Source organism: Acartia tonsa, chromosome 5, assembly GCF_053477335.1.
Source record: "Acartia tonsa isolate MP-2025a chromosome 5, ASM5347733v1, whole genome shotgun sequence".
In the NCBI taxonomy this organism is placed as follows: Eukaryota; Metazoa; Arthropoda; class Copepoda; order Calanoida; family Acartiidae; genus Acartia; species Acartia tonsa.
The window spans coordinates 11,041,355-11,055,716 of record NC_137264.1 but is presented as its reverse complement, the minus strand read 5'-3'; the positions used below and the strand labels follow the sequence as shown (position 1 = coordinate 11,055,716).

General features: G+C 31.1%; 2 protein-coding genes across 8 annotated transcripts in view; one reads left to right on the top strand and one right to left on the bottom strand.

Annotated features, from left to right (window-relative positions):
- The window catches only part of LOC145318738 (uncharacterized), a 372,001-nt gene that overhangs the window by 160,317 nt on the left and 197,322 nt on the right, over positions 1 to 14,362 (top strand). The window lies entirely within an intron of this gene.
- LOC145318728 (ras-GEF domain-containing family member 1B-like) overlaps positions 4,270 to 14,362 on the bottom strand; it is a 40,106-nt gene continuing 30,013 nt past the window's right edge. Inside the window, exons 23-27 of one of the 4 annotated variants that reach the window (XR_013879483.1) lie at positions 11,535 to 11,599; positions 11,181 to 11,259; positions 8,783 to 8,859; positions 5,854 to 6,075; positions 4,270 to 5,725 (exon numbers count right to left, since the gene is read on the bottom strand). Coding sequence is in view for 1 of the 4 variants with exons in the window: in XM_080160216.1 (XP_080016342.1) it covers positions 5,940 to 6,075; positions 8,783 to 8,859; positions 11,181 to 11,259; positions 11,535 to 11,599 (357 nt within the window). In the remaining 3 variants the exon portion in view is untranslated. Of the gene's footprint in view, positions 6,076 to 8,782; positions 8,860 to 11,180; positions 11,260 to 11,534; positions 11,600 to 14,362 lie in introns of all 4 variants that reach the window. The other 3 variants (XR_013879484.1, XR_013879485.1, XM_080160216.1) reach the window with 3 other exon arrangements.

The window sequence follows — 14,362 nt, the reverse complement described above, 5'->3', positions numbered from 1 at the left end:
GAAATTTGCGTCACGCTTCCAACATGACGTATGACCGCGAGAAATGCATTATTTGGTCCCCTATCCATTCACAACTATAATAGGGGAGGGGAGACCAAAGCTCGATAAGCATTATAATAGCACCCAATTTTTCTTTATATTTTGATGTAAATAAATGATCTCGTATTATAAATGGAAAAGGAAAAATGTTGAAAATGTTCCCGGACTTCTTGTTTGCTTATAATCATTTGTAACAATTATTAAAACTAGAGGCTGCGCCTCTGGCCTCTAGAGGCACATCACACGCCCAAATTTTGATTTTAATGGAAAATAAGATATTTGAATTATAAATTAACCTTTAACCTAACCAAAAAAAAAAGTTAAAAATTCACTGAATAGACCAGCCGTTTATATGATCTTACTGTACAACAATTATTAAAACTAGAGGCTGCGCCCTTGACCTCTAAAACCTACAACAAGCCTAAATTTTTAGTTAATGGAAATGAAATACGAGAATCATAAATTAATCTTTAACCCAACAAAAAATAATTTAACAAGTAGGACAACATCCATAAAAGCGAAGCTCTGAAATGGTAGGAAAAACGAATATTAACTCTTTTATAGTGTAAGGATACTGTCGAAAGGTAGAACTCAATAAGCAGATTGTAAATGTTTTAGGATACTGTTTAAAGGACATACTTATATTTTACTTTCAACATCCAGTTAAACTAGACTGAAGAAGGTGCAATGTCCACCGAAATATATTTCAATAAATAACTAAGAAGTACAAAGACTTTATCACTCAGTGAATTTATCATATAATATTGTACTTTATTGTCATAGGAATCAGTATTCCAAAAATCAGATATATAGGAATTACATAAGACATTGTTTTTAAGAAAAAATTTAAAATGAACGAACGGACATTCTTGTAACGATTACAGAGTTGCTACGCTACGCTAGAAAAGCTTCTCTTTTAAAAATTCACTGAATAGACAGTCCAACCGTTTAATTGATATTACTGAACACAACACATTTCCAGTATTAACTATTCTCTATCACTATTTATAAAAACCCTGTATTTGAAAGAGTTTAGTATATACTAAAGGTAATATAGAGGTTAGCGTAACGACGGGTTCTAATAATATTTTGCAAGATTTATATCACAATAGAATATAAACCATATCTCACTATAACTAAGTGATGTTATTATTGCTTAATAATTATTGTAGAAACTGCTTTTAAATATCAAGGACATATTTACGCAAGCCGGCGTACGTGTGATCTAAGCTACTGTCAGGGATTTTAAGGGATAAGGCACTGGACGATATAAATTTATGTACATCCAAGATGACGATAAACATAATTTAACCTCATAAAGATTAAAATTATTGGTTGAAAAGTTTAGACACTACTAGTCAAAATTTAATAAATGTAACCAAAGTTTTTGCAACAACGAATAAAATAAAATGGGACTTTGGTTACCAGTGCAATTTACAGTCTAATGTCCCCTCCCTTCCTGGTTATTGTAGACGAGTCGGTTCGGTCACGCCCTTTAAACATTTAATAAGGATAGTTAAATCCATAAGTAGCGCAACAATAATAAGGTTATAACCCTATTGGGGCAAAGTAAATTAATATACCTACAGTAAGGGGGGGGGGGGGGGGGTGCGTAATGACATCTGAACTTAAACAGTGAGCTAAGTGGTCTAAATATTGAGCTAGATTCTTGAAACTTGGTAAATAAGCCTAGTCATATAGGTACTACATTTAAATGAAAAAAAAATTTATTTTCTTAAGTTATTTCTTGGATACTATTTAAGATGATTTAGCAAGTTTGGGACCGAATATTTAAAAAAAACCTATAATTTGACATATGACAACACAAAATATGAAAAAATGCACTATGACTATAGGACTAGGCTTATGTACAAAGTTTCAAGAATCTAGCTTAATATTTAGACCAATTAAACTTCTTTAAACACGTATCTGTAGAATTAGATGATTCTTGATATTTATATTTACTGTATTTCTAAAAGAAAGGTTAACAAAAACAATTTGTCTTTTATTTTCAAAGTGCACTTATAAAGCATAAACAGAGATGAATATAAAAACAAGGATGACAACATCCATAAAAGCGAAGCGCAGAAACGGTAGAACAAACGGACATTAACACTTGTATAGTGTCAGAACTGAATATTCAGAATATAAATGTATAAGAATCAAAGCAAAATTGTAAGTAAAATAGTTGAAAAACTGCTTGATACAGAATAATGTTTATGGACATACTTACAACTTTAGGACTTGATTATAGAGTTTTTTCGCTTATAAAATTGTACTTTGTTGTTCCAGGAATCAGTATACCAAAAATCAGAACAGTCGGATTATTAAATCACATAAAAATTAGTTGTTAAAAAAGTAAAAAAAATCAACATGTTTAAAATGGACGTACGGACATTCTGGTAATGATAATAGAGTTGCTACGCTTTCTAAATCGTACCTAACTACTACAGGAATCACCATGGAAAGTTTTAAATCAACAGTACAATTCTAACATGCCTGAATTAACGAAAAAAGCTATCCGTTACGGACGGACGGTCGTACGGACGGACCGACCCTAATAATTATAGAAAAGCTAATCTTTTAAAAAATGTGAAATGAAATGATGACTTAATCTTACCACTCCCGGACATACACTCTTTCAATCAGAAAGTGGAATATATACCTAATTTTGTTTTTCATTAGGATAGGAAAGTCGTGTTTGAAAACTACCAAAGCGCAAAGGTAAAAACCTGTTTTGGTGGTGTTTTAATAGGGATGGAGTGGGGCCATAATACCCAAAGTTTTAATGCATGACATCTTTTCTCTTTTGTTGGTTTAAAAATATTGGTTGGTTCAAACTAGGGGTGTCCAAGCTTTTCCCTTGATTCATTAGATCTAATTCTACAGTTAGGGTTATCTAGATTATCTTTATTAGAGATGTACATAAAGGGGGGAGGTAGGTTGTGCTAAAATTCCATAAAGGTGTGAGTTTTAAGACTTAAAATTAAATAAAAACAGTAGTAGAACGATAAAATTTATGTTAATTAAAAAAAAAATTGTCTGTAGTTCTTTTCAATAAGAAATACACATATTTAGTGAATAATACCGTTCTACTACTATTTTTAAACCTTAAAACTCACACCTTTACGGATTTTACCCACAACCTTCCTTTCCCTTTATCACATTTTGTCTTATCCCTTAAAGTCCCTGGGTTTCAGAGTTTGTTTTATTATATCTGTCTCTTTCCGTGGTTTTGCGGATACGAAAATGGAACTTGCAAATAATTTCTTCTGCAAACAAAATCCCTTTGTACTTCCTGTACTTTCATTTCAGTAAGGTTTTCTCAAGGAGGGAGGGGACATTGGACGGTTTAAACATTTGTCCCTAAAGTTTTATAATAACGTATTCTTATTCGTTGGCTTAACAACTTTGAGGACTCTAGTGAATTTTGATTGGTGATCATCAAGCTGAATGTTCAAACGTATCAACCACTTATTTTACGCTACAAAAGGGGGAATTTTGTGTATTATCATAAATTTGTCGGCCATTATTTTATCCCTTTAGATTTTCCTTCAAAGTGTCTAATCATGCATAGGACCCCCCCCCCCATATTTTAGAATAATGCCGACCATCTACTTTCAATATTGGATTTTTAAAACAGTTTTATCGCAAGGATCTAAAGGGATAAGACAATGGCCAATAAAGGGGGAGGTAGGTTGTGCTAAAATTCCGTAAAGGTGTGAGTTTTAGGGCAATAAAAACAGTAGTAAAACGCTAATATACACTAAATATGTGTATTCCTTATTGAATAGAACCACAGACAAAAATTTTTATTTTATGTACATCCCCAATGATGATACAAAATATTACACCTTCTATAGATTACAATTAATAGTTCAAACGTTTGGACTCTCAACTTAATGATTTAACCAATCAGAATTCACTGAAGTCCAAAAAATTGTTAAGCCAATGAATAAAAAAACGCTATTATAAAACTTTGGGGACTAGCTCTGGCCCATCATCTCCACTCTCTCGGGAGAGTGAGGTTCCCAAAGGCTATTTCTCTTGAGAGGGTGTAGGTGAACGCCCCTAAATCAGTTACAAACCTTCCATAGACCTATCAGAAGCTTCGCTGTAAAGAAGAAACATATCAGTCAGTGATTTCGAGATCTAAAGCTATAGAATGCAGACAGACATCCTGTTATTTTTATATAATAATTATACACTTCATCATCTTTATAAAAATCATTTTTAATCTGAAAATATTAAATATTTGAGAAAAAATATTCCATCAATAAAATAACAAAAATTCACAACAGTAATAATAATTTTATTAACGAAAACAATTTTAAATTTTTTACATTATTTTCAGAAAGATAGTTAGATAGGTAGAAAGCTTAATGGTTAAACAATAACTGTACAAAAAAATAAATAATTTAATACTGGAAAACATGATTTTAAAATCTTATTCTTTAATACATAATAAAAATGATAATATTATTGCAAAATGTTTTTATATGTATATCTACTATTACTCTTACTTATAGTCACTCGTGTCTGTCTGTATGTCTGCTTTTAGCTAATTGTAATTATACTTTAAGTGCTTATCTATAATGCGAAGTAGTACAATGTCTATTTGTCTGTCTGTCTGAAGCTTAACACCCTAAGATTTTAAGCCAACGGATAAAAATGGTGTTTATAAAACTTAGAGTACAAGTATAGTCCCCTACCCACAAGTATTCAATTATGTTTTTAATAGGAAAAAAAATCACTTTACGTTCATCGTGCAAAAAAATTGTCAACGGAGACTAAATATAAGTTTTATATAGACAAATGAAAGGAAGTATGAAAAGGGAAAAAGTGTCTGAATTGATATATTATTAAATATCAACGATTTTACTTGAATTATAGAGATGCAACGTACTATAAATAAAACTTATAAATTGAATTTAAAAAAATATTAAACCAGAAATGTACTTTAATTCCCGTACATAAAGTATTCAAAAACATTTCCCTAAAACTTTAATAAATTGTATAAAAACTAAATTTAAAATTCACGTTTTTTTCCTAACAAAAATCAAATAAAATTGTACTTTTTTCTTAAGCTCATAGCTTTTCATAGATTCAAAATATTGCTTAATTTCAACAACTTTATATAATACAGAAATATTCTTAGAGCTATACAATTATTAAATGTTGCATTTTAACTAAAAATTATTTACAAAAGTACAACGACAAAAACTGGCATTTAATAATCACTTAAAATCTACAAAATTAATGATTTTTTTCTTGTTTTTTTTAACTTCAGGTACTAAAAATATAAATATTCTAATACTTAATATAATCATTATGTAAAAGGGCAGATTTTATAGATATTTTTAAGAAGGTTTTAATAGGCTAAAATAACAAAAATAATTTTTTCATTTAAATTTTAAAATCATGATATTAAAATAATTTTAAAAACAAATTTTAACAATAATACTAACAGTATAATACATTAAATAACAAAATTTCAGAAAGATACTTCTTTTTTAAGATTTAATAAATAATTAAATTTTTATAATAATGTTTTTTTTTCTTAAAATACCATAGGCATATAACTTAAATAATATACAGAAATTTTCTCATTTGGCGTTAGAAAATATTTCTTTAATTTAGGATTTTCAATTGTTGATAGTTATTTATCACATCGTATTAAAGACAGCTTTCCGCGGATATTGAAATGGAAATTATTAGATTAAAAACAGTTTTGTTAGCCCCAAGGAACAGAAACATTACTAGAATTACTTTTATGATTTTATTTTAATATTCGTGGGAAATTGTCTATAATACGATGTTATACATGATTTTCAGTATGTTTCTATCTATACCAGCGGATATTAATCGGGTTCGAAGCCTTACTGGAAAGCAAAAATTTTCTAATGTCTAAAAGTTGGTTTCAGAGACTTGTAGATAAGTTTGTCCTGATGAGATTCAGGAGGCTCTAGGAGGTAGCTCTGGAACTCCAGCCTGTCCTTGGAGAAGGTGGCACTCCGCTCCAGAAAGTCAAGGATTCTAAAATTGAAAACAACGGTCAAAGGTCAGACAAACATTTTCGATACCGTCAATTCAGAAGTTCCCAAGGCCATAGAAATGACGAGAAAGCATACAATTTTTTTTTAATAGGTGAAAGATGAACATTTATGCCTGTATGAAACAAGGCATAAAAACCAGGGATAAGGGATGGGAAACGTAAGAAAATATTATTCCAGGCCTATTTTCCAACTAGGCCTAAAAAACTAGTTTCGGGATGACGCAGTAGTTAGATTTGAAAACTATGAACAATGATGAAATAGCTATTATATGAATGCAAAGAAAAAAAGTATAGAATAGAATTCAGGTAGTTGATTTCACCAATCATAAAATATAATAAAAACTTTCCAAAGAACCAATATGTTAGTGGCTTTAAGTAGAATCCCGTTATTACTTCGCCAACCCCCCCCCCCCATTAAAAAAAAGTTTTTTTTGAGATGATTAAATCTGATTTATTTTCAAACATTTTAAGGAGGGATCTACTTCACCCCAAAATTTGTATTTAGAAATGAACACCGCTTTAGCCCCCCAGCTTTAATAAATAAATTAAGTAGATTTGAATAAGTACATGGGTAACATTCTATCAACAAATTGTTCCATAGCATACATATAAATTAAGAATTTTTAAAAAAATTAATTTTACGTTAAATATTAACAGAAAAGTTCAATTAAGTGTGCATTAATTTTTACCAAAATTAATGAAAATTTTTTTTTAACAAAACACAGTACACTTTTATTTACATATTGAACTAGTTTTGTATTTGTAATCATTTAGGTGGGTTATCAATTCCACATGAAATGTAACTTTTAAATTGTCTAAAGACAATGAGTTTTTCACATTGTTCTAAAGTATAAAATGTTGAATCCTACTCAGTCTTCAAAAAACGATCTCTCAATTTATGTTTTGCTATATGGACATTTATTAATGTGTAGGTTTAATAATAAGTTGATGTGATTGAACGTCATATATATTGTTGTCCTTCTGATAGCAGAAACTTTCCATTGTTGTCTTTCTAATAGCAGAAATTTATGTTTGCTTGAATTAATTTAGCCAATAATGAACTGGGGGACGCGTTTGTTATTAATAATTGGTTAATGCTAAAAGCAAGTTTCAGGTTATTGGATATTGGCCTACAGCCAATGAGGAACTGGCGAAAATGAGTTGATTTTATAGGCAAAAAAGAAAAGTTGCCCCATCACTTTTAAAAGGAGGCTGAGACCTAATTTTCGGCCAGGTTTCCCATCCCTTATCCCTGATAAAAACGGCCAAAGGTCATTAAAAAGGTAAGGAAACCACCACAAAATTCCAATGCGTTTTTGTAGCAACACTTGTGTGTTCATTTATGGCAACACCTTTGTTTTGTGTTTTGAATGGTCCCCTTGCACACACACATATATATATATACACACGCACAAAACACAATGGTCCCCTTGCGGCAATAATGCAACCAGCAAAAGTTAGACCTTAAAAGAAAAGATGGGGGTGTGTATACACTGGGGCAAATATTCTAAAAAGAAAATTAGAAGCGAATCAAATAGAAAAGCAGAGAGGGGACATATTGGACTGTAAATTATACTTGTACCAAAAATTGTATAAACTTAAAAAAATTTGATACTTTTAGTTGTATTAAAATTCCGTAAAGGTGGGAGTTTTTAGGCTTAAAAACAGTAGTAGAATGATAAAATTTATGTTAACTTTAAAAAATAATTCTTTAGTACTTTCAATAAGAAATAAACATATTTAGTGAATATTATCGTTCTACTACTGTTTTTTAGCCTTAAAACTCACACCTCTACAGAATTTTAGCACAAACTACCTTCCCCTTTATCGTTTATTGTCTAATTCCTTAGGATCCTTAGGAATTAATAAGCAATAATGATTAGTGTATACTTTCTTGATCAATAGATTATGAACTATGAATACGGATGTAGAAAAATTACGGCAACGTAAAAACTCCCCAACAGTTTGGATGTGTTTTATTTGCGAATAAAGGAAGAGTTTTAGGCTCAGGCATTTTTCTACATGATTATTAATTAAAGGTATATTCTGGACATTTCATTCAATTAATTTGTAACTTAAAATCGTTACCTACCAGGAAGTCCGTAGGTCTACTTAAATAATGTGTTTTTTAACCATAATTTTTTTTAATGTAATATATTTATCCTATTTATCTCATTTATCGTTATTTAAATTAGTACCCGGTATTTTGATAGAATCATAAATTTTCTATTCTGCTTATTGAGTCATGACACAATTTTTAATGTTCGTTTGTCCTACCGTCCAACTATCAGATTGTTTTATCAATATAATAACATATAAACTTAAATGTGGGAGATGCTTTTCAAGTTAAAAGATTTAGGTCAGGAATCTGGATTTTAGGATTCTATTTTTATTATAACCTTAAAGGGAATGCAAAAACTGCTAAGAGATCTTAAGGGATAAGACAATGGACGATAAGTAGATATACATCTCCAATGATAATTATCAAAGTAAGGATACCTTTAATTTGAAGAATTTGAGAAAAGTCCACAAAGTTATTAGCAAACGAAAAAGATAACGTGGAAAATAAACCTTGGGTAACAGTGTAACTTAAAGTCCAATATCATCTCACTCCCTTAAACCCAAATTAAAAAATATGAGTCAAGTCTAGATTATTGTTGTAAAAAGGAGTGTTGTTCTTATCATTACCTTGTGTTTTTCTCATAAGGACTGTCCATATCTTTCCATTTCATAAACTGACTAACATGTTCTGCTAAACTTCGCGCCTAAATAAATATTATAATTGGTCAATTTTGTCCATGAATTCGAATTTCGATCTGAAATTTTGCATGAATAATCCTTGGTAGGTCTATTTTCCCTAAATCAAACAAATAGTTGGAAAAGTAATGGCTAACGGCTGGCGGCTCAGCCGTTTTGCCATTTTTTGGTTATCTTAATAGCAAATTAGTCAAGAAACCTATCTCCACATAATTTTTTTTTGTCGCTCAAAAACCTTATCAAACGGTTCTAGCCGGTAGCTGCTGGTACTAAAACTTTAAAAAATGGTTATTCCTATTATTTAACATGAATTAAACCAAAAATATGTTTTAAAAAGTTGATTCCTACGTAATTAATGATGAATTTGCCCTGAAAATAGGGAAAAAAGGCTAAACGGCTGAGCCGCCAGCCGTTACATTTCCACCTTTTTGGTCGAATTAAGGAAAATAGACCTACCAAGGATTACTCATAAAAAATTTCAGATCGAAATTCGAATTCTAAGTGCCATTTAATCATTGAATACGAGATGGTTGCATTAACCCCCTCCCTTTATAAACAATTTTGGATCAAGTCAAGCTGAGTATGCCAATAGCCTGTTTTGGCACACGGTACTTGACTTGGGGGAATATTGGCATACTCTACTTGACTAAGGGGAATATTGGCATACTCTGCTTTACTAGGGGGAATATTGGCATACTCTGCTTTACTTATCAAGATATGCTTTTCCTAGAATTTTGAAATAATTTATGTATATATACTAGCGGCTTCACCCCCGCCCCACCCTCGATGTCTCTAGGGGCATTTGAGAGAAGGAGAGAGCTGAAAATCTCCTTTACATTTAAGTTTTAAAAAGAAAAACTATGTAACAAAATCATGGTATTTTGAAGAACCAATAAGAAGCTTCATTGAAAGAAGAATCATAACAGTTCATCGATTAGTGAGATCTTTTTTTTTGAAATTTTGATGGTTTTAGGCTAATTTTCGTAACTTTTCTACTACTTGGAATAGAGATCTCCTAGATGCTAGGGACGCAACTGCTATTTTATATATTATGCGTACATAAAGTAGTAAATTTGTAGGTTGAATTAGATGACAACCTATATAATAAATATTAAACTTAAATGAATATTCTTAAAATCCTGAGTCATGATCATACAAGTAGCGAAGCTACTCTATAGTTAACTTTTTCTGATCGTGCAGTCTATCATTTTAAACTTTTTTCCCCACATTTAGAGTCAGTCCATTAAGTAGCCAATTTTCGTATGTACTTTCGATTTTATACCTTTAAATATGACAATATTACATGTTGTTATTTGACTTTAGACAGAACTTCTATAAATATTATCATTCTTGTTTCTGTTTAATATAATCCTTTGTAATAAATTCCAATCTGTTATATAAAACAATTTATAAATTTCCATTTCCTTATCCATAATTTTTTTTGGCCTTTTTTAACCATTCAGTTACGGGAAACATTAATCCCCTAATCTCTTAATAATTCTCATCTCCGCCCCCTTTTAAGACATTGATTGATTGATTGATTAGCCATAGTTTCTTAGGGTTTTGGCCTAAGTAGTCATGGAGTAGGCTGAGACACTTTTGTCTAGCCACTAGGGCTATCAAGCTCCACGTTCAAGCACATTATGACTTGACCCGCTGTCTCATGAGAGCTACTCATTATTACCTCACCCTCGCCGAGTATGGCAGGTGTCCCAATTTAAGTCACCGTAATGAATGACGCTCTCCTCAGAGGAGCTTGGGATAAGGGTAGAACTGATATTATGTACGTGACTATTGAGTATCCAAACTTACTCAATAATCCCCTTCTAACACAACCAGGGGAAGTTGCGTGATTATTATTGCGAATGAGAAATTCGAGTCAACACACGGAGAATTGAACTCGAACTCTCACCACCGTAGTCCAGTGTGTTACCACTGAGCCACGGCGCCCCTTTATACCAATAACAAGGATGACAACATCCATGAAAGCGAAGCAAAAAAGCTCAAACCCACAGACAAACTAACTTAAACTATTGATAAACTATTGGCATACTATGCTTTACTTGATGAAATATTGGCACACGCTACTTGACTTGGGGGAATATTGGCATACTCTACTTGACTAGGGGGAATATTGGCACGCTCTGTTTTACTTGTTGCCATTGGCACATTCAGCTTGACTTGATCCACAATTTTTTTAGATTTATAAATTGATAGTCCATTGGCTAATTTATTAGGCATTTTAAATTCCATATAAATATTTACCTTCTCCATGTTAATATGTTCATTGGCTAATTAATTGGCACATAAAATTCCATATAAATATTACCTTCTCCATGTTTATATGTCCATTGGCTAATTTATTGGCACATCCTTCGTTCAGAAAGTACAGGTCTTTTAACAGCAAACTAAAATAAAAGACAACTGAAGATAATTTGATTTACATCCCCAATGTTAATGAACAAACTTACATTTCCATTACTGGATAAAAAAGTTTGAACCAATTATGATTTAATAAAAGTACCAAAAGTTATAAAGCCAACAAATAAAAGAATGGAAATAAAAGTGTACTTAATAGAGAGACTGACTGATAGACTGATAGAGAAACTAACTGGCAAGGAAGACATGTAGAGTAGCTTTGTTAAATGTGAACAAAAATTAAATCCAAATAATTGAGATTTACCTGAAAAATGGGATTATGACTCTTTGTTTCTTGTCTGTGGCATTTTCAGATCTTTGGACAGCTGCCTAAAGAAGAAAAAAATTAATTAATATTTATTTTAGTTTTTGCACCATTCAAGGAGGGGGGGGGGGTTGTAGTTTAATGAATGACCCCTCTCCCCTTATTTAGAAAGCAGAGTGATATATTGAGTAGATGGGAATTGACCAAAAGAATCTTCACAAGAAAATTCAGAAGCATATCTAATTTAAAAGCTAATTTTTTACATCTTTCCCATGGCACTAGGAAAGCCTGGATGGACAAAGTAAGTTGCTCATTCTTTACAAGATATTTTAAGAAGTATATCTGTTAAATGAGCTGAAGGAATCCTTAAAATTACCACTTAGGACGAAAGGACAAATTTATAGCGGAGTTTTTGTTACTTAAAATATTTAGCCAAGAAAACCTCCAATATTCTACCAAAGTGTTGTAGTGTAGGTAAAGAAAAGAAAATACATATGAACAATGTAAAAACTGAAGCAAATGTAAATCCAATTTTACCAGTGCATTCAATGGAAAAGGGATAATATTCCATGAAAGTTTATTTAAGAGTAATTGTGAGATAAAATTAATCTAATTTATAATTGACCTAAAATGAAAATTTTGTAAAAAAAATTCAATTAGTCTCTACACTACTTTTTAAAACCTCAAATTCTTATCTAAAATTTTATTTTTATGCACCTTCTTCAAAATTTCAACTAGCATACTAATAGCAAAAGAATGATAATAGCCGAACCCATTAAAATAGTAAATTAAGGTTAAGTAAAGGCCCAACTGTGATGAATAAGGGATGGACCATGGTATCAACCTAATCCACCAATTTGTAAACCCAGCATCAGAATTTGAATCTGTAATCATGATTCGTAACTCAGATTCATTCAGAGACGAAATCAGTTTTGGATGTATACGCAAAAATTTAGACAATACCTTAAAATCCAATGTTTTAAATATGTGCCTTAGATTACAATCTCTGTATTTGATCAAAATGTTTGTCCCTGTCCCTAAGTGCATCTAACTGTAGTGTTGGTCAAGGTTGCTCAAGATAACAAGATAGTAGAAGAAAATTCTTTATTAGGGAACAAGAATCATAGAATTCACAGGAAAAAAATGTTTTATCAAATTCTAATTATTATAAATAATATGTTTACACCCAAAAACAATCTTAATTCAATATTATTTAACCAATGATTTGAATATAAATATGAGGATATACTTTTACATTTTGTTCTGTCCTTCTTTAACTACTGAGATGGAATATTCAAAACCTCTTAAAATGTTTACCTAGTTCTAATTGCCTGGTTTAAAGAATATTTTACAAGTAACTTTTTTGCTAGGCATACATGCATTAGTTGGGTTTTCGCAACCCAAGTGAAACCCAACTTTTGACCTCCTTATGAAGGGTAACCCTTGTGTAACCCAAACTTTGCCCCCTTATGACGGGCAACCCTAGAAAAAGAAGGGGCCCACTTTCTCACAAGGAGGGGCCACCCCCCTAAAAAGTAGGAGAGGGGACACCTAGTGCAACTGAGGAGCTGAAAAGTACTGCATGTATGATACTAGGTATAAATTAAGGATTTTTCTTTTATAAAAGAAAAGAAAAAATTAAACTGAATGCATTTAGGAAAGCTTAATTTATTGAATTAATTTCAACATCAATTTAATATCAGTGATTTAAAAGCAATAGTCTTGAAAATCATTCTGCATCCATAAGTCTTCTATAAAAATCTTATTCTATGTGTTATTGGCTCCAATAAGAAGTCCTTACATAAAATATATACTTTCTAATATTTTTACTCTATATAAGGTGCAAAACCCTAAAAGAAATGTAATAACTAAGTGCACTAGAATTATATTTCTTACCCATACCCATACATATGTGTTTATTTATTAGTCTTGCAAATATAAACCTGACATGTCTAGCCTTGTTGATGCGTTAAACATAACTTTCTAGACCTATAATATTTTGAAAAGCTCATGCAAGTTTTGTTTACCACTTCATTTTGTTCAGGTACTAAATTTGTCTAGTCTATGTACACAGTACAAGGATTTTAAACTAAATTCATCAATGAATTCACTCAAAGGTATAATATTTTATAATGTTAAAAATGTGTATTTTATCATAAACTTAAATCATTTAGACGATAATATATAATTCATAGTCTATAATTTTAAGTAGTAAGATTATTGTTTGATGCTAAAGGTTTCAGAAATTGCTGTTCAATATGGAGTAAAATTTTTCAGGAAAGCTTTATAAATATTCTTGTGTATATTAAGCTTTTTTCCTGGCATCTCCCACCCTCACTAGAGGATAGGGGCAAAGTAACTAGTATTTATCAAACAATTAATGCCTTTCTCCTCATCTTTCATTCCACACTCATATTAATGTCTTTTCTCTACACCCTTCCTCCCCATCTCTCTTATCCATATTCATTGTGTCTAACTACCCTCTCAATTTCAGTGCCAAACTTGTCATCTTAAAAACAAAGTTGGTGGGAAAATGCAGCTCCTGTGACAGCATGATATTTAGGCCACACTTTGCAGTGCAAGGGCACAAATAGATTTTACATTCAATGTGAATTTTGATATTTAGTAAACCACAATAGTTCTTCAATTCAAAATATGAAAATTAAAGTCAACTACTTAGATGTTTGAAATAGAACACAAAAGCAAAACTTTAAAAAAAAACTAATTTTTGAGAATATTTAATAGCATTGTCATAGGCCTATACTTTTATAACAAAGCTAAATACACTAGTCATTCCAATTATGTCCTTTTATCAACCCTTTGCTTAC